This window comes from Centruroides vittatus, unplaced genomic scaffold, assembly GCF_030686945.1.
Source record: "Centruroides vittatus isolate TY-2023 unplaced genomic scaffold, ASM3068694v2 contig_3103, whole genome shotgun sequence".
In the NCBI taxonomy this organism is placed as follows: Eukaryota; Metazoa; Arthropoda; class Arachnida; order Scorpiones; family Buthidae; genus Centruroides; species Centruroides vittatus.
In genome coordinates, this window is record NW_027121999.1 from 333,332 (window position 1) to 355,241 (window position 21,910).

Sequence of the window (21,910 nt, forward strand, 5' to 3'; positions counted from 1 at the left end):
GTTTCTGGATACGAAAAAACCACCACAAAGTGGGTGTCACCTTGACGTGGTTTTGTGGCTTAAGTGAGAAAATTATGATTTTATGATAATTATGGAAATAGAATTTTCCACAAACCAAGAACACCCGACAGCATTAATTTTTGGGGTTTTTAGTGCTAATTCAGAGTTTTACAGTTAAGAAAGTAACATTTCCAGGTAGCAACAGGAAACGGATTTCTCCTGACATCTGGGGAATATAATTATGTATTTGTTATTTGCGCTTAACGAAACATTTGTCTTTCTTCTTCTTCTTTGTTTACGGTTTCATACGGAGATTATAGCCTTTGTGGCTTTTTCTCCGATAAGCGTCGCCTGTAGTTAAGAGAAGCGACCTGTGAGATTAATGTAGCGTTCCAGCGCCACCACGTGGTGGTGAGGGTGATGGTTTTTTTTTTTTTTTTTGTCTTTACGTATGTAAATTTATTATTTAGTGATTTATGACGGTAAGCGGAAAAGATTCCTAATTTTTGTTATTTTCAAACGGTGACGTCAGATACCATCAGGTGTTTGTGCGATGGATCGTTAGGCCAATATTGAGTGCGGAAAAGCTGTAGTTGGCTACCGTTACCACATTTTCTACATCTGAGAAGAACAAAAGCAAGATAAGAACGAAGTTTTTGTTGCGAAATGTTTCTAGAGTCATTTTAAAACTAAAAGTTATAATAGAATTTATTAAAAATTGCGAAAAACAATTAATGTGTGATGTAGTTAAGATTCTGAAGTTTCCATTGCCAGCTACCGCCGATTCCGATCAGACATGCTAGAACACGTGACTCCACTAGGCATCTTACCCCGACAAATGGGAAAGATGCCACCTTTTTCTTCAGATAACATGCCTATTTTTAATAAATTTATGTTTTCTCATTTTATTGCAGGATATGCATAGAAATTATTATATATAAGGACTTCTCAAAAAGGTTTTTGGACTGAAAAAGCTTTCAGCTAACTATAGAGCACGTTAGAAAAGGCGGGAACTTAACAATACCTATCAGAGCCGTAACTAGAGTCTGGCCAATGTGGCCCCCGCCAAGGACGACGACAGCCAATGGGCCAGGAGGGGGCAAGATGATGTAAATTGATAGAGGATATGAATTGTATGTAGGTAAAATAAAAACGATTCATAAAGTTTTAATCATTTACTATGTACCGGAAAAGAAATATCTTAATTAAAACATTTCTTTAACTTACAAGAAGCCTGAGATTATTTTAATTAAAACTTAGCATTTAAATAATTTTTTCGAATTTCTAGGGAGGGCAGCTGCCCCTCTGCCCCCGTCCCCGGCGACGCCCTCGGCCCCCGCCATAGGCGCCGATTTAATAAAGGTGCCAACGAGAAGGTTTCGGAATAATATGTATTCGAAATTAATAACACAAAAAAACTTTTATATTTATATAGTATTTATAATCTGTAATTTCTACGAACATATATTTCAAAAATTGTGTAGTCTACTTGTTTGCAAACCGGTTGACCTGGTTTTGAGGACTGATTTTGAGGACGTGATAGATGAATTTGCAAATCTGAAGGCCAGAAAAGTTCATCTTGTTATGATTGTTATTCAAAAGATATTAGTTAATATTCTGAATGTTTATCAATCTGATATGTTAATTTTAAACTTTTATTTTTTATGTTTATTACTAAGTAATTATTATTTTTGTTTTGTTACCAGTAACATACCAATAAAGGGTTAAATATTTATTTAATTTTGACATTTAAAAGTGATATTATTGACTCCATAACAATGTTGATAAGCAGCAGTATGTATGTTGGAGTCATTTGCCTGTGTAACAAAGTGAAATCGATGATAGTCGAAATTTAGTTAACAATTAGTGGAATTAATAGATGCACCAATTTAGAAATTAAAATGAATATATTGTAGTTGTATGAAAGCACCGATTTATAATGCATTTGCAGAAATGCATTATCAAGATTACATTTATTTATTATTCTTTGAGATAACGCCATTTGGGCGACCGTGGGACACTGTTGCATTGCTACACCTGTTTGTAAATTCACTAGTAGATTAATAGTGTATTATTGTATATATGTTTCTTAACGTTGTTATAATAATACTCTTTACATCAAGTAACACTTTCAAATGCCAAAATTGATTGATTGTGAAATTATTTTAATGAATTTAAATTTAAGAAAATTTGAACAATGTATTATATTTTGTTTTTTTTTCTTAAAAAAAACATAATAAAATGTTATTTATAAAGATATATTTTAAATTATTTATCGTTGAAAAATATATTGAATGTCATTAGATAATTTTTTTAGAATAACATTATTTTTTTTAAAAAAACAAAAATTAAAAAGACGCCATTTTTGTTCTTGACCATAGGCATCCAAAATCCTAGTTACGGCTCTGATATTTATATACTGTGCTGTTACACTTACTATAAAGTATTTTGTACTAAATATTCCATAAATTTAATTTGGTTAAGATATTCGAAAATTAATTTTATGCAATTATACTTGTTATTTTACAGCAATGGCATTTGGCATCTCACCCGGATACTAGGGGGGAGATGCCTAAAATGCCAGACAGTGAAAAAGTCGTCATTACAAACACAATGCATAATTATTTTTGATATACTCTAAAGTTTTATTTGAAAAACTTATATTTTTACTTATAGTTTTATTTTTTGATATTTTCGTTAGAGGCCCCAAAACCCAAATTATTGCTATAATTTTCTTCATAAGCAAAATGTTAGGCAACTTCCCCCGATCCACTCTAAATGTTTATCTACTAAATATAAGCACCTTAATCAGGATTTCTCTGTTAAAAATAGTACTTTTGCTAATTGTTTAAATATTAAGATTTAGATTGTAGAAAAAAAATAAAACTTGCAAATAATGAGATTTTTCTATGTATTAGCTTTTAGTTTTTTTCTATTTTTTTAATTCTTGATGAAGCTGAGAAACGCGATGCTACTCTTAATCTGGTTTTGTTAATTTCGCCAATTTTTGCATTAATAATAAAGATAATTAAGATAAAAATGAACAACTAATTTGATCTTTACGAACTGTAATCCAGAGTTTGGTTCTTTACTATTGTTAATTTCTTGTGTTTTCTTGCTTCAGACAGACATCTTAACGTTATCTCTGATTGGTACTAGGCGTGACGGCTTATTGACTGAACGAATTCGATCATTTTTTCTTGACATTAAACAAAGTCTATATGACTCTGTATAACTCATATAAATTGGTGTAATGTAGACGCTTACATCTCTATATTCCTATAACTGGAACGAAGAATTCAACTTGTAATAACCTAAGATATTCGTTACATTCGTTAAGATGTATATATACACACACACACACACGAATACAGTAGAGCGTCGATAAGTGGAACGTCGGTAAGTGGAATGGCCGGAAAGTGGAACGATTTTCAGTCGGACTGTGTCGTGCTGAATCGAATGTTTTTGATACTAAATTTACTTCTAAAGTATAATTTTCATGTTTTTTATATTCTTTAATATATTTATTTTGTTTGTACAAAATGCAGAAATAATTTTTAACGATACGATAGCCTCGATGATTATTATAAAAATTTTCGTTAGGCTTAAAATCGACGAAAATTCAACACGAAGCGACACGCAACGGAGAAAAATTCAACACGAAGCGATACGCAACGGAGAAAAATTTGAACATCGGACAGGTTAATGTATTTTTTCGTACAAAGTCGGAAACTGGAACAAATCATTAACTGGAAGGACCCCAGTCCCAATTGGTTCCACTTATCGACGCTCTACTGTATATATATATATATATATATATATATATACACAACATATATTACGTTGATATTAAATTATAGTATATAGTTTTTCATATTAAATTTTAATGAATATGTATATATTGTTCATTTAATCCAGTTATTCTGAACGTTTCTGAGGCTGCAAAATACCATTCATATACGTTTTACTATACGAAACATTATCATCAATATCTTCAAAACTTTATAAACAATTCCACGTTTACTATTCTCAGGAAACAATGAAGCAATAAAGTAATAAAATAGGAACATGGAATTGTCTACGAATATGAAAATGTTCTAGTACATTGGAATAAATTTACAATAAAAACTTTAAAATATTTTTTTTTCGTGGAACGCTCGAGAAAGGTTCGTAAAACACTGATTAAGGACGACGGTTTTAAAGAATAATTTTCCGAATAACGTCATTCTATTTCCTAACCTTAGTATGAAATCTACGGTAAAATTAATAATAGAAGAAAAAGGAATTATACATAAACCGAGCAATTATTTATTATGACATCGTCACAATGCCGGGCTGTAAATTTTCGTCACAATTCTAGTAGTCATCACACTTTTCGTGTTAACAATATCGGTCATCTATCGAATCTGTTCTGGAGAAAGCTTTTGAATTGAAATAACGTGATTTGTGGTCCAAACCGGAAGTTTATATATAGTTAAACAAGGACTTGCCGCCTACTTTAGTGGGGCTTCTTTCCACTAAGCTTTCCGTATCTGATCTTAACTTTCATCTATGTAACTCCTCGGATGGAATAAGGCGATGCAAGAGGATTTTCTAGGTGGTAGACAAGTGAAGAAAACTTAGAAAACACGAAAGCAGCTTGGTCAGGCGCGAACTCACAACCGACTAGTGGTGTTCTCTGGTTTTATCCACTCGGTTACTGAAGAATACTTATTGGGTTGCAATTTGAAAAAATTGTAGACATAAATTTCTACCCTCGTCTGTCTCTTTGTTTGTCCTTCCTTAATCTCAAGAAAGTAGTTAGATAGATGAAAATGAAGCCGAGGTATAGAAACCTTATGGGCAAGAGACCCCGATTAACTGTATTGGAATACCGGTAGATTAACTCCACCGGTATTCAGTGGTTTTATGCAATTAGACCATGTTGAGCTTAAATTTGACGTAAATTTTATAATTCTACCGAATAATTTCTCAAATTATCAGATTGTTGTCGTTTATTTGTGTACTTTGCAACGATTTATTACACATAAAATAATTTAGCCGTATCCTGAAACCTATATCACAGCCACATACAGTACATTTGATCTGATAACACTATATTGTAAACAAATACATTTGACTATAAAAGAGACATTGTTTTTCTTTGATATATGATTATGTTTTTACTTTTCACACCTGCAGGCATCTTTTCCATGCTCATAGTGGGTTTGGCCAGGTCCTCTCGCGGGGATGGTCGAGTGCTAAGGATCGGGGTCCGATATTTCTGAAACATTCACGAAAAATTCCGCCACCTGTGGCCGAGATGAATGCTTGTAGTTGCTCGTGGGTTTGCGCTTACTACGGACTTTTCGTGTGCCTAACACTTAAATAGGATTTATTTCCCTATTAAAAGTTCTCCCACCCTCTTGGCAGATCGTACGTGTGTTTGGTTGCAAAATCCTATCGATTCAAATCGAAATCCCATTTTAAAAAATCTCTTAGTATTGTTCACGCAGATTACTGTGTAATTTTAACCTGAAAATTTCACTCGAAAATAGATATTTTGTTTTGACTTTTGACTAATATTTCCTCTCCTGTAATAATAAACTTCACCAGTATAACAAACATTTGTATTTATTAATTTTAAACCTACTTATTAGCTTTTTTTAAATTTTTCTCGTTATGACATGTCACAGATTGTCAATAATCAATACGTAGCCTATTTGTGACAGAACTCTGAAAATTCTTTACTTGTCAGAACCTGTAATATATGGAATAATTGCACTGAGGCTGTCTTAACTTTTAACCATGCTCAGTAGCTTCAATAATTGCGTAATGCCAGGTTGTGCAAATTGGGCAAGGATACAGACGAGTACGAAGTATGCAAGTATAACGTTTTTCTTCATAAACCTGATTATTAAAGCCAAATGAACTACCGAATTATCAGGATATAAGCTCAATGCCGCTATTAAAGCAGCCGCAGCCGAGGAAGACAAATCAAGAATACTAGAAAGTAAAAGAAGTACTACAATCTCGAAAACGAATTAGAAATCTTCCAGGCTACGGGTTAAAAAACACATAATGTCTGTCTTGTCTTAAATGCATTAAACACGATTCCCCTCACATCAATTGAATCGGAAATGGCATTCTCGGTAGCAAGACTTTTCATTACTAAAATAAGAATCAGATTGACTGATCGGAATATTGACCATCTTTGCTTTTTAAAATCTTATTATAAAAATTTACAATAATATTTTGTATTATGTTTTATTTAAATATTGAAAATTACCTTCTAACTTAGAAGTTTGATCTAAGTTTATTTTATTCTTTAAATTTTCAACTCAATTCAAAGCATTTTTGTTGTATGCAGTTTCCAGCAAACTTTAATAATTTTTTTCTATTTGTGAACATTTCTACGTACTTCAAATGTAACTTTTAATATATATCTTACACAGCATTATTCATATGATTTGGAGGCTCCAGAACGTATTAAAATAAAAAATAATTATATCATTTGATTTCAAGATATTTCGTATATCTTAAAAATAATTAATTTTATCCCGGGATTTCCCGGGAAACAGTTCACTTTTATCCCGGAATCCCGGGACATGGAAAGTGAGAAACCCTAGTTGCAATTAATAATCTTCTATACCAATTGCGTCTTTCGATCATTTGACAAGGATATATGACGGCATGAGTATAGTACTGGAGGCAATTCAATATCACTTGCATCAATGAAACATATGAGAAGATTTAATAGTGATTAGTATGCCGACGGATAAGCAAATTGGTTTTACTAAATTTTGTCGCTTTCTCAGCATGTGAAACAGTCGTTATGCTTGTTTCAAGTGGTTTGCTTTATGTTTATAAGCGATTTATAAAGTACTTAAAACCTTGCAAGATACAGAACCATAGACACAGGGCCGGATTTACATAAGGGCATTTGGGGCCTGTGCCCAGGGCCCCCACAAAATAGGGGCCTCCACAAAACTAAAAAAAAATTATGTTTAAACATAATTTTTTTTCTATTACCGCGACAGCCTAGTGTGGCCTAATCATGAGGGCAACAGGCAGAGAAAACCAAACCCGGGAAAAAACCTATGAATCATCGGAAAATTTCGGGAAAAAATTTCACATAGGTATTTTTCAATTAAATTAAAATAATTAGTTTTACACAATAAAATATATGTATGTTTACAATAACCTTATTTTCAAATGAAATTTACAACTTCCTAGTTCGAATCTAATTGAAAGTACAGTATTTTGTGTAAATATTTCTAAATCATGAAATTTGCCTACTCTTAAAGGGGCACCCCCACCGAATTTGTGCCCAGGGCCCCTGGATTGGTAAATCCGGCCCTGCATAGACACACTTACTCCGCTCTTACACACGCTTCATGGACGTCTGTTCCCACGCGTCCCTATCCATGTGATGTTGTCAGATCTCTCTGCAACACTACTGAAGAGCATTACGTCAGACGTGACTGTGAAACAAGAAGGAACCTGCGACTAAGATGGCGACCTACAGATCTAGGGGTCTGGAATTGAATCCGGACGGGTCGAAAATACCCCAGTAATTTTTCGGCGGGTGATCCGTCCAGATATATCGTGCCCCGTTGTGGACCTGGCCGAATCCATAATGGGCTTGCTAAAAAGAAGGCCTTATAGTGCTTAGAAAGGAGTAGAGAGTAAAAAAAAAAAAAACCTTTAATAACTTAAGCTTAGACGAAACAGTATATTTAAACACAGTCTAATTCGATTTTTGATGTATTTTTATTTTATAAAATTAATTAAATATAAATTTAATATTAATAACTTAATTTCCAATTAAAAGTTCGATTTAAATTTTGCTATTTAAATTTCGATCATACGTCATAATTAAATTATTAATGTGACGTGTACAAACGCGGGCATATCTAATCCGGATGTACGCGAAACAACCGTAATCCTATTGGTTGGCGGTTTTAACAATACGTACACCCCAGCCAATAGGACGTTACGTTATAATTCTCTCGTTCAAACTGACTATCACATGTATCGAGAGAGGAAATGTAATCAGAAGGGTAAACATTGACAAGATGAGATGTTAACTTTATAACATTTAACATACCTTTTGTGTTTAATTAGTTTTATATGCTGTAAATTCTTAAAAATGGAAATCAGTCGGTTAGTTTGTTGTTTCTTTTTATTTATTGGAAATGTTATTGGTGAAGAAAGTATTGAAGAAGAAGAATATGGAGTGAAATATGCTTCAAGCTGTGAAGGTACAACTTTTATTATTTAAGTTCTTTCTGAAAGTAAGCATAAATGGTTGTTAAATGCAGGCTCTCTACATATTACCATTACATATATGTAATGGTAATATGTAGTAATATGTAATGGTAATGGTATCATATATATAATGGTAATATTTAAATGCCTAAAGATAACTTAGGCATTTAAACACATACACACATATATATTGTATATAATGTAAATACATGATCTAAAAGTAACTTCTATCCAATCTTACCATAAAACAAACCTTATAATTCAAAACATTAACTTCTATCATGCATTTCCTGTACAGTGATAAAGTTTAAACATTAAAATTAACTTCCTAATAAAATTTTATTATACTTTATCAAAATATTCACTTATAATTGTCAAGTTATGTGTGTTAATAATTTCAAATAAAGCATTATAAATCGCAATATTTGAAACTATGGACATAAAATATCTGACGGATCTTTGTCAAAATAAATACATTTAATGTAAAATTAAATATTATCTTAATTTATTTGAAAAACAGATATGATAGAATTATTTTATATTTTAATGGGCAAAATAAATAAGTTGATAAGTTATCTTTTACTTTTCAGTCTGTAAATATGTCGTCGTGGAATTAGAAAACAGGTTGAAAGAAACGGGAAAGACGCACGACGTTATCGAAATCGGTTACGGCCTGGATGATAAGGCTAAAAAGAAAATTAAATATACTAATACGTGAGTATTAACAATACTTATACAAAGGAAAGGAAGTTACAAACTTTCACTTTCGTTTTAAATCGTTATATAAGTATTCTTGGGTAATTAAATTGATAAATTAAAAACTTTTGTTTTTGGTATTTAATTAAATAATTGTTTTTTTTTTAATAATTGAATAGTGTAGAATTTAATGTTCTAATTTGTAAGTTTTTTCTTCTAATTATTTGCTAAAGTTTAATTGAAAATAGTTATTTAAAAAATTAAAAATGATATTTTTTGGTTAATAGGACTACGCTAAAACTTTTGGTTTAGATATTCTTTTAAGAAGTAAAACCATAATCAAGGAATAAAGCATGCTATATTTTATATTGATAAAAATATATTAAACCAGAATGGTAACTAGTAAAATTTCTACTAAAGTTTAGAAGAAATATTAAAAAATGTAAATCGTTTTGTAATTCATCCACTTTCAAACCTCAGGATTAAGTAAGCCTTGGGTTTATTAATAAATTAAAGGTCGGTAGAGATGACCTTTTTAATTTGGTGCTCTCATCCATCTCAATATTCTCCTATAAAATAGCATATTTAATAACTATATCCATTTATAATAAACTAGCAAATGAGCCGGCATTGCTTGGACAAACGATTTGGATGATTTGGTAAATATTGTACATTTGGAAATTAAGTTATTACTATCAAAAACAAAAAGTTGTATCTAAAATAGTACAGTAGAAGACGTTCTTCGGGTTAAGCCTTAATCCTCTCCCTCTCCCTCCTGCGGGGGAAATTTCCAAAAATCCATTCTCAGTGTGCATTTTCATGACACCTTAACTGTGTACCAAATTTCACCTCTTTGTTCAGTGGTTTGCTTTGGGTGATGATGAATCAATCAGTCAGGACATGTAATTTTATATATATATAGATTTTTATCTTATATAAATGTAAACTTAGTTTACATTTATATAAGATCAGTTTAGTTTTAGTTTAATTCACTTTAGTCTTTTTCACACAGTATCACTTGAGTTTATAATTAAATAAAAGTTTGTAATCAAAACTAGTATATAAATACAAGTTTTATAATTTCATAGTTATTGAATGTTCTGACAAATTCTTTTCACTTCAACTATGGTTTACAAATTCAAAACATAGATGACCAGGTAGCAGGGATGGTGACATCAGCTCTGGGACCCTTTGATTGAACCCAGGTGAACAACTTGAACCACTTGATCACTTCGCTAGTAAGGACGTCTGCTGATTCTCTCTATGAGACCAAGCATATAGACGCTAGTTAATATTTTCTCCCCAGACGGCCAGATGGCCGAGCGGTAAAGGTGGCAGCCTACCGCTCTGGGGGACCTGGGATCAAATCCGAACGGGTCGAATAATCCCCAGGAATTTTTCGGGGGGTGGTCTGTTCGGATCCGTCGGGCCCCGTCCCTCACCACCCGGTCGCCCCATTGTGGGCCTGGCCGAACCCATAATGGGCCTACTAAAAAGAGGCCCTCTTAGTGCCCACAGGGCGGAAAGAGTTAAAAAAAAAAAATATTTTCTCCCCTTGTGGCGCTGACGATTGGTGACATTCTATCATTTGTACATTATCCCGGAGACTATAGAGGAGTTTGGAGACGTCTCTGCATTTAAGTATTTTCCTCATTAATGCAGGTTGAAAACTTTTGACAATTAAGAAACGAGCTGCTGCAAACAATGTTCCCTAGTTCGTGAAAAAAGTGTGGAAATGCTTCAAAGAAAGCAAAATAATAATAATACAGTATTTTTCACACCTTTATTTTCACACCTTTATTTTCACAAGACATTTTTAGGAAGAAATAATAAATCTGAGTATTATTGGCACAGAAAATACAAACTTTTCCATACTAATACCATTTAATGATCTCTGTTCGATTCTTAAAGATACCAGAGGTTAATATTTAATGTAAATATTTTTTTTTTTACTCAAAAAAGTATGCAAACAGCAAAACCAGATCACCTACAGTATATCCTGTCTACTATGAAAAATTTTAATTTTTGGACCATATATGATAACTTTTTAAATGTTGTGTATTAAATCTGTTATAAAATTATTACTTTTGTTAGTTAAGACTCTCTGTAAGAAGAAGAAGAAATACTGATATAACTTCAAAAAAATTTGCTTATTTTTTGCAACTCATTTTTAGATTATAAAAAAAAATTGCGAAAAATATGCATGGAAATATGGTGATATTCAGGGTAAGAACTTACTGTAATTAATATTGGAGAAGTACACAAAAATATGAACAAAAGCAACATATATTGTTTTAAAGTTGAAGTTAAAAGTATTGCTATGGTAAAAGTAACATTGCTTCAGTTTACATCTCTAAATAAAATTATTTATCGAAAAAGCAAAAGCTTGTTACAAGGAAAAATTAATTTATTGAAAACTGTCATAATAAAGTGTACACTGTGTTTTTGACTGAATTTTACAAACTTGCAAGGAACAGAAATGTACATATCTTCTTTCTTATAAAAAATTTACAAATATAAAGTAGACAACATTAGACTTTTAATACTTTTTTTGAAATAGGCTTATGCTGCAATCTGAGAACTTTTTCCACAGTTTGACTTAATTGTCCAGTCCAATTGGTCAGGAAAGGGCTAACAAACTTTTTTGCTATTATATGGCACATGTGATTATTGTGATTTGAATTTGATTGCACCTTCAGTCTTATACCACAGTACATACTAAGCAGTGTTTCAAGTGTAAAAGAATGACCTTTACAAGCATAACTTTCAAACCATCCTGGCAAGGATTTGTGTATGTCAGTACCTCGTCAAAAAATCTGTGAGAATTCTAATTCTCACTAATGCTAGTCTTGGATACCGAAGCTGCCCTCTATCCTGGATTGATATTAATTAACCACTTTTGTCCGGTGCTTCATTTGATGAGATTTCATGAAATGTAACTTTTAATTCTTCAGGAGAAGTTTTAGATCCAGCATACGATGTGCAAAAAGGAATGCAACAATTTTTAGGCATAATGTGCCTTTTCTATTTGAACTATACAATGAATGTATTTATATCTATATACCAAGTTGCTGTTGAAGAGATAGTCCCGTCAACTGTATATAACTCACAAATAAGTATAACTATATACAACTATAACTTTATGTAACTAATAGCTATTTTATGATATTGTAAATCTGCACACGAAATGACCAATTTACTCAACATGCAGTGGTGATATTCAGCGGGTTTGCACAGGTTCGGCCGAACCCGTTGTTAAAATTTTCAGTTTTCCGAACCTTGTTAAACACACGGAACATTTCTCAGTGGTTTTGTTTTTTTTTTTAAATATATTAAAATATACATATTATACTCTGTAATACTACTAAACTAGTACCTTATACCCCGTTTGCACCAAGCATTTCAATCTAGATTGTGAGCAAGGTCGGGGACTATGTCTTGGTGCGATCTCTCTCAACCGAAACGAGGTTTAATCACGAGCAATTCAAGAGAGTTCTTGAAACTAGATCCAGTCATAAGAGAGATCCCACAATCTCACGCGCGCGAGATAATACAAGATGGCTGTGGAAGACGTGTCAGGCTATGGACAGCGAAATAAAAAGGATATTGTATTTTGAGAGATGATGACATCTGTCTATTATCAGCAGTGCCATTCGGAGTGAAAAATTTCTCTGCCTTAAAAAAAAAAAAAAAAACAGGTTGACAGCACAAATATACTATTGTTACCTGGTGTTCGCCCAGGGCCCCTTACGTTCCAAATATGCCACTGATTATTAGATATATTACAAGAAAAGGTATTGTATTTATTTCTAGCCAAAACTTCCATTTCGTTTGTCGGTGATTGTCAGGGAAAAATTTTCTGCTAGCGAACCCTTTGTTAACTATCTCGAATATCACCACTGCTGGTATACCTATATATTTTTACTTTTCCGGCTATTTTAACAGAGGGAAAGTAATCTGACAAATCATGGTGATCCGACAAAAATGACCCCCCCCCAGATTTTTACATTTTTGGACTTACGACATCTTGAAATGTCAAAAAATACTGCAAAAAGAATTTTGGGGTAATTTCTGTAAGTATTAATATTAGTGTGGGGGGGCATGAATTTTGTTCATCCTCTTTGAAGCTTAATAACTCCTATGCTATTTGTCAAAAACTTCTGAAATTTCTGGAAAGGTTTGGTTATTAAGGAGATCGATGCCATTAAATTTTGGTGGTTAAAGGTCAAGAGGGTGGGGAGATAATGGGGGTCGTGTGTATCTCCAACAGGGTCGGACTTAATGACGATTTTATTTGTTATTAGCATCTCCAATTTTTTATAAAACCCATCCCTACCCTCAAAATTATTAAGCTTTTTGCTGTTTCATAATAGTTTAAAATATAAAAAGTGTTTTTTAATAAGATATGATAACAGATGGTGCCACAAATTTTAAATGTTGCAAGGAAAGCTGAGCAACTTGTAATTCTAGAAATGTGAAAAGAGGGATGGAAGAATGTGTTCTAGAAATTTTGATAGTGTCGGATCCTATCTCAGTTTTAGAAGTGGATAAGGCCATCAGAAACATCAAATGTGGAAAGGCCTCTGGTGTGGATGATATGAGACCAGAGAGACCAGAATTTCCATAATGAATTTAGACAAATAAATGAAATATCTTTTCATTGAAAAGAATAGGAATGATTTGATACCAATATAAAATTACACATAAATGTGAAATGCACTATTGTAAGCTAACTGTATTCTGTACAATATAATTAATCTTTTCTAAACAGTACAGTTGAGAATTTAAGCTTATAGTGAATTGAATCAGTGAATTGATATATTTTATTTAATATTTGTATCAATCAAGGCATGATTTATTAGTGTAGAATAATGCTTGATTTTATATAAATGTAAATACAGTAAGACCCTGCTTAACACAGGGGATGCGTTCCTAGATGACGAAGGGCTAAACAAAACAGCGTTAGATGAGGTCATTTTAACATAGAGTAAATAGGGATAGGGAAACATGTGACCAAAAATAAATAAATTTTACTTTAATCTTAAGTTTTTTTTATATTAATTTGTATAATAACATATGTTAAATAACAAAAACATATGCACACAGAAATGGTAAAATTCATTTTTAGTGACGAAGGTCCTGACTTTCTGAAATTTCTGTTTTTTTTTTTTTTTTTTTTTTTTTTTTTTGCAATAAAGTTGTGAAGTTTTATTTGTTGCTTTTTTCTTTCATTAAGCAAATATTGGTAGCAGAAGATCGCATCCAAAACACCTCGTCTTGCTTTTGCACTCCTTTCAAAAATCTGGATCATTTGCTACAATTTGATCAATGATTTTGGTAATCATTACCAAACTTTTACTAAGGAAAACTGTAGAGAAATTTTTTGGGTTCTTTGTTTTCAGAATCTCTATTTTCCAGTTCTACATGAATTTCTTGTTCTACCAGTTCTTGAAGGTCGTCGTTGGTAAGGCTCTCACCAGAAATGTCGCCAGTAATCATATTGCGTAAACTACTCTTTACAGATTCAGTCTTAAAACATATATAATGGAATATTACTGTTCAGTAATGTGCTTTATATTCATTAATATTAATGAATATAATAGATAAATATTTTAGATTTGTTTCATTATCTTGAATTAGGTAATAGAGAATGTACTTTATATTATCAGATTAATCTATTTTAGTTGAATACTTTTAATTTTATCAAACAATGTGCATATATTACCTGACAGGACCTTTTTCAGATCATCTTGGTAGGCACCAAGATGATCTGAAAAAAAAGGCAAAATCAAAAACAAAATCCTGACTTAACATGTAACAATTTGCTTTATCACACTGTAAAAAAAGCTTTACAACAGTTAAAGATGAAGCATCGATTATCTCTTTGCAGAGAATTGCGGCTCCTAGAATCTTTAGAAGGAATATGCGACAGGTTACTGGACTATAACATTCACAAAGAGAGGAAAGACAGTACACGATTTGCAAAGGGAATGAGTACAACGTTTAAAGTATTACACGATCTCGTGTATGTATGTCATTGAGAATTATATTAAGATATATAATTATGCATTGGATGATATTTAAATATTTAATTAATTGACAGGGATAAAGGTGTGAAGGTAGATTTGGGAATACCATACGATTTATGGGACAAACCATCTGCAGAAGTTACAAATCTTAAAACACAGGTAAATATATTAATTCTGCCATTAATAATTTTCAAAGTATTTAATCATTTAATCTTTGTCTAGTGTGAGAATTTAATAGAAATGCACGAAGAGACAATAGAAGATTGGTACTATAACCATCAAGAGATTCCATTAAGACAATTCCTTTGTATTGACCGTGCTCTTAGGAAAGGAGACGATGGTATAGTATAGAATAGATTTTTGTGATGTTAACAATATAAAATGCTGTTTAATTTAATTTTATTTTTGTATTATCAAAGAATTTTTTTACTTTCTCTAACATTGGAGGTTTCATCAGTAACTAAATGTAATTTAAAATTTACTGATAAAGCGTCCAATGTTAGAAAAGACAAAAATACTTTGGTAATACAGTCTTATATATAAAATTCTCGTGTCACAATTTTTGTTACCGTACTCCTCTGAAACGTCTTTACCTATTTGTACCAAATTTTATATGCATATTCAGTAGGTCTGAGAATCGGCTACTATCTATTTTTCATACCCCTACACCATTTCCCCCCTTTCAAAAATATATTTATATATGAATTAAGGCTTTTATGTCCAACAGATGGCGCTAACTTCCGATGACCTAAGTTTGCTTTTCTGTGAGGCATTCTGCTTTTCTGTGAGAATGGACTGAAGCAGATCATTTTCTATCTATCTATATAAATAAAATATAACGTTCATTTGTTCCTACCGATTCCTTTGAAATTTTGACACAACTGTTGCATTCGAATACGCACGTGTTTTTATATAATATACATGTCGAAATTCCCCCCAGTGGGGTGAGATGGACGGGATTAAGGCTTACCGTGAAGAACTTGGCTTCTATTATACTATTTTACATGTGGTTTTTTGCGTTTTTAATTGCGTTTTAATAGGTTACGTCAACAGAATATACACTAAAAAGGGATTTTTCGATATTCCCCAGCGGGAAAAGTGACAGGATTAAGGCTTACCGTGAAGAACTTGGCTTTTATTATACTATTTTAGATGCTTTTTTGATTGCGTTTTAATAGGGTACGTCAAGAGAATGTACACTAAGAAGGGATTTTTTGAAATTCCCCCCACGGGGGAAGTGTTATACATTTATAATAGATACATTTTGAGCCACAACAACATGTGGCCGGGTCAGCTAGTATTAAAATAAAATTCATTAGTCTTGTGGAATATTGTTTGAAGATTGTTGAACTTTTAATTGTTTAGCACATAAATAGAATATTAATTATACAGTAAACCCCCACTAATTTGGACTTTACATAACCCAGACAAATTTTGTTGAAAAATTATACTGTAATATTCCAATATTTAGAAGTCTTTGCAACACCGTGCATTATATTACTTAGTCAATAAGTTACTGACGACTGCACATTGAAGTTTACTTTACTGTCATGAAGTTTTTTGAGCTCATTTTACATAATAAATTTGGCAGTATAACTAACTATAAGCTTAGTAAAATCTCTGTGTAGAGCTGATTGTAATAAATCATTGTAATCAATATCCACCTTCTCATTTTCACTTCATTGGAGAAAACACCCCCACTGACTTGGACAGCCTTCACCCACTATTACTCCAGGTTAGTGAGGGTTTACTTGAAATGAATTTGATGCAATTATTTTGTATTTATATGTTATGTGGCAATAGTTAAAGTTTAACTTTTCCAGAAATTTAGACTGTTAAGAAGTTAGTTGTTACTTAAGTTTAGTAGTAAAAACTATTAAATTAACATACGTCTTAATTGAATTTTTTTGGAAGCATTGTTAACTGTCATCACATTTTGCAAGCATGTTTACCAACTCAAACTGTTCTTCTCAGCTTCCTGTTAGTTACTTAGAGATTTCTTTGCATCTCGTTTGTGAATGTTTAATCATTTTGTTCTCCCAGCTTAATTCTTGGATGCTTTTGTGAGCATAGATGTCAGCCATCTTTCTTCTTAGAGTCCTTTCTCCCCCAGAGATCAAGCTTCTAAAATGACTTTATAGTCACTCTATCACCTTATAATAATTTTGGGATGTAAACCTAATTATTAGATTGTACATCCTACACCTATCTGTTTAAATGTGTTATTAAATTTTTAAGGTTTATTTCTAAAATTGGAAATTTTAGCAAATTACAATGAGAAAAGATACAATGATACATGAAGAATCAATGAAACCATTTGGCAAAAGTAAAATTCTGAAATAGAATGTCATGCAAGCACTAACTTACTTCACCTCCTCTTCATCAGCAAATCAAAACAAGACTTTCAGAAATTATTTCAGTATGATTCAACCTCAAGTAAAGATACTAAACTATGGATAAATTAATGATATGCATTTGTAGGTAAAGTATTATATTAGCATAAATAATCTAAAAAATTATATACATTGTCAATATTTTAGGGATAGTAGGGTCAAAAACGAGCCTAAAATCCTTCATAAAGTTTTTTCAATATACGCCAGCCAAAAAGTCTTATTGTAAACCAATTTTAAACCTCCCACCAAAAAAGATACCACTGTTTTCAGCACTTGTGTTACCAATGCATACAAATCAAAGCTTTTTATTTGAAATGTCGAGTGTTTTTCAAGTACTTGTTAGCTAGCGTACGTGAATGTTTGGTTTGTTGTATCCAAGTAGGAGTCCCCATCTGCAAAGGCCATTTTGAGCAGTTCTTGTAAATTACCCAGTTGGAGTAGCATTTCATTTTTTACAAAATTAAAATAAATTTAGTAGTTTGAAAACAAGTTTTTCAATATATTATTTTTTTACTGTACAATACATACAAAATCCAGTAATTTGACACTCACCTGTCCAATATATGTCAGATTACAGCAACTATTGTACTTTTGTTAATGTTATTGTCTTCTAATTTGGTATATACTAAAAGTACTTTATATAGTTTGTGATTGCCACGTTCTTGTGTGATACAGAAAAAATTCCAGTTATAAATCTGTTATCTCTTCTAGATATTATCAAAATAGCATTAGTGAGTAATTTAGAAGTAATTAATAAATAATAATATACTTTTTTTTATTAGTTAAATATGTTGTTTTAATTTTACTCAGGTTGTTTAGATGAAGACCTTAAATTAGAGAAGAAAGAAAAGAAAAAGACATCAAAAGAGAGCCGAAAGAAAAGCGAGTCGAAATCGAAAGACGGCTCAGAAAATAGAGAGCCAGAAAAATCCAAAGCGAAAGATAAAGACGTAAAGGGCGACAAAGATGAATTGTAATATCTTTAAAATGGTAACTGAACAAATGAATTGTGTCGATAACTTCAGGCATTATAAACAGTTTTGAACGGTTTTCTATTTTTATTTAGTAAATCGAAAAATCAGGAAAAGAATAGTAGTATTTTGGCATTCCATTTTGATACCAAACTAAATTTTTAAAACGAATATTTTTTTATCTTTAGTCGTTATGTCGTGAAATTGATTTATGTGGAAAAATATTTAAGATTTCTGTATTATTAATAGCTTTTGTATCTTATTAAAAAAATGAGCAACAAAATTGAATGAGACATTTCCTTTGGCATTTAAAGAAGACTAGAATATAAACTTTTTTATGATGATGTTCTAGTTTCTTTTCAGTTCTAGTCTTTATAAATAAATTTCACATAGATTTATTGAAACAATTCTTTCTTTTATTTTCCATTCTTATGCATGTCATTAAAGTAAAACAAATTAAATCCAACATCTGGAAAAGGACATTGCAAATTTTCAAATTACACTTACTTTTATCATTTTTATTAAAAAAATATTGAATAAACTCTATAGAATTTGATTTTAGTTTACAGTTACAGTTCTGAATATTAATGTTGGATTTCAGATAAGATAATCTTTTTGTCTGGAGAATTTGCTATATGTTTGGTTTCTTATTGATAACGGAGCGAAACCTAAAAACTTATCTGCCATCCTCAATTTCATCTTTCTTACTCATTACGCGAGGTTCCACTGTATTTAATTTTATGTACAGTGGAAACTGCTTATTGTAATTGTGGATATTATCATCAAGTCATTTAAAGTTACCAAAATTAGCATACCTAAAACATCATCATCATCCATTCCCTGCTGATACCCAAGGGTGTACAGGTCAACATGGTGAAAAAAATCAAACTTTTATACTGCCATCCACTACTTTTTCCAAACTCTCCTATAAACAGACAAGTTTTTAGCCTGGATTTTAAAGTTAAATTCCTTTTCTCTAAAGCCTACTTAACATTATCAATCCACCTTCGTCTAGGTCACCCCTTTGGTTTGTTCTCTTTGATTGTACCTTCAAATATGTGTTTGGCCAGTTGGTCTTCTTCCATTCTTTCCAAATGGCCAAACCATCTCAGATTAGCCTCACTTACTCTCAACTGAATATTTGTCATCTTAAGGTTTTTCCTCATGTCTTCATTTTTAATATGATTTTGTCACTGTATCCATCTATTAACACCACTAATTTTTCTAAAAACTCTCATTTCTGCTGCTTCTAATCTTTGGTCAATTCCCTTATTTCTCACCCAACTGTCATAACCATATGTTGTTATAGGATTAAAAACTGTGTTGTATGCAGCTAGTTTTGTCTTATGACTTCTTTCTCTGTTGTTCCAGATATATTTGATCAAGCAAGGCAAGTCAGGCAGGGAGCCAATTGATCTATTGCTTTAACTTTTTAGTGGTCAGCACCCCCTTGAATCTGAAAATAAGCTCTTGCACCCCCTTAAAAATGTGTGTATATTTGTTGCATGAGGGTTTTATCCAATTCTCGAACTGTGTTAGAGTGAATCCATGCTATAAAAGCACCATATTATACGGGAATGTTCCCAATTCTCAAACCATGCTCAAGCCAAATCCATGCTATAGAAGTGCCGTGTTATACGGGGGTTACCTGTAAATATTGTTACAAACCTCATTTACGTTCTTATTCAAGGAATGTGAACACGTCTGAACTAGTTTCTGTACTGCATGTACTGATGACTGACAAGTGCGATGTGCCGAGAGACGGCAGAATAGAGTGTAGAAGTGGGGTTCCATGTTGCTGGGTACCACGGTTTGTAGCAAACAGGGTCGCCTAGTTCTTTTTTTTTTTTTTTTTTTAAATTTTTGAAATTTCTCTCACACCCCGAGGGTGCACGCATCCCAGGTTAAGAATCACTGCTCTAAATTATTTAAAGATTGCTGGAGGTCCTCAGGTTTATTGCTTAGTAGGACAATATCTGTACAGAGTAAAGAACCAATTTTTATATTTCCCAAACTGAAGTTTGTCAATAGTTTTGATCCTTTTATTAAATTATCCATGAAAATTATGAATAATAAAGGGGACAATGCTCATCCTTGCCTCATCCCTAGTTTTACTTGGAACCAGTCACCTATTTGACCTTCTTACAGCTGATTTGCAGTTCCTATACAAACTTTGGATTCCCTAGTAGAACATCCTTGATACCCTATTTCTTAAGAACTTCAAAAAGTAATCCTCTAGGTACTCTTTCAAATGCCTTCTCCAAATCAATGAATCCCGAGTATACTTTTTTGTTATATTCCCATGCTTTCATGCTTTCTCTGTCAATTGCCTTAGTGTAAATATTTGATCTTGTCATCTCTATTTGGTCTAAAGCCTTTCTGTTCTTCTCCTAAGTCAATTTCATCTGATCCTTTTTTCAAAAATGCTGGCATAAATTTTAGCTGGTACACTGAGGAGTGGATTTCTCTATAATTATATCATTCTGTTTTACTTCCTTTTTAAGAATTGGTGTAACTAAAAGCTCTTTCCTAATCCTCTGAAACCTTCCCTTCAGACCAACATCTTTGAATACTGTGATGTAACCATTGTAGTACTGTTATCTCCCATACTTTAGCATCCCTGGTCTGATATCATCCACAGTGGTGGCCTTTCCACATTTGATGTTTTTGATGGCCTATCACTTCTAAAACCGAGATATGATCCGATACTTCCAAAATTTCAGTACTTTTTCTCTTGTTTGGCTAAATCTGTCACTCCTTCATTCAGTAGCTGTTCAAAGTAGTTGCTCCATACCTTTAGAATATCTTTTTCTTCTGTTATAATTTCATTCTTTTATTCCTCTAGTTTTCCCATTGGTTCTGAGATTCTTTATTAATTGCCAGAACATTTTGCTCCCCTCTTTATACTTTCTATTTTTTCCAAAATTTTCCCATCATCTTTCTTTAACTGTCTTTACACACAGTTTAGTTGTTTTACCTATTAGCAACCTATTAGCTTTATAATCTAATATTGTCCTACTAAGCAATAAACCTGAGGACCTCCAGCAATCTTTAAATAATTTAGAGCAGTGATTCTTAACCTGGGATGCGTGCACCCTCGGGGTGTGAGAGAAATTTCAAAAATTTAAAAAAAAAAAAAAAAAAAAGAACTAGGCGAACCTATGGCACGTCGTGCCCAAAGTGACAAGTAAGAGAAATCATCTGGCATGTAAAGTATCATATGATTTCTGTCTTTTTCAATCATCCTTTCTGTTTATCACCTGATCATCTTTTTTTTCAATCAGAATTTTTACATTTATTCGAATTAAAGCATATTTGTTTAATTTCTTTAAATATCATTATTTGAAGTCTAAGACATTGGCACACATTAACATCTTTAAAGCTAAGTATGCTTACAATATGGCACGCGGACTCAAAAAGGTTCGCCATCATTAGCCATTATTAGTGAGTGACAAAACTCGAGCCGTCTTTTGCCATTGTCATTAGGTTTTTCTTTCTCACTAAACTTAGTTAAAATGCTGCCGTAGATGTAGTTGTCATTTTCCACTCTACTGTTAACATCTCCAGCTAG

The 21,910-nt window shown here is 32.2% G+C and overlaps 1 protein-coding gene across 2 annotated transcripts; it reads left to right on the top strand.

Annotated features, from left to right (window-relative positions):
• Nucleotides 1-7,989: 7,989 nt before the first annotated feature.
• Nucleotides 7,990-18,683, top strand: CNPYb (protein canopy b). Of its 2 annotated transcripts, XM_067267870.1 has the most exons (6): nucleotides 7,992-8,243; nucleotides 8,841-8,964; nucleotides 14,837-14,971; nucleotides 15,050-15,134; nucleotides 15,198-15,315; nucleotides 18,179-18,683. In XM_067267870.1, the coding sequence occupies exons 1-6, from the start codon at nucleotides 8,132-8,134 to the stop codon at nucleotides 18,343-18,345; spliced, it is 741 nt and encodes a 246-aa protein (XP_067123971.1). In that variant the 5' UTR covers nucleotides 7,992-8,131; the 3' UTR covers nucleotides 18,346-18,683. The 2 variants fall into 2 exon arrangements, with proteins under 2 accessions (XP_067123972.1, XP_067123971.1); XM_067267871.1 differs by lacking the exon at nucleotides 14,837-14,971 and having other exon boundaries at nucleotides 7,990-8,243.
• Nucleotides 18,684-21,910: the final 3,227 nt, after the last annotated feature.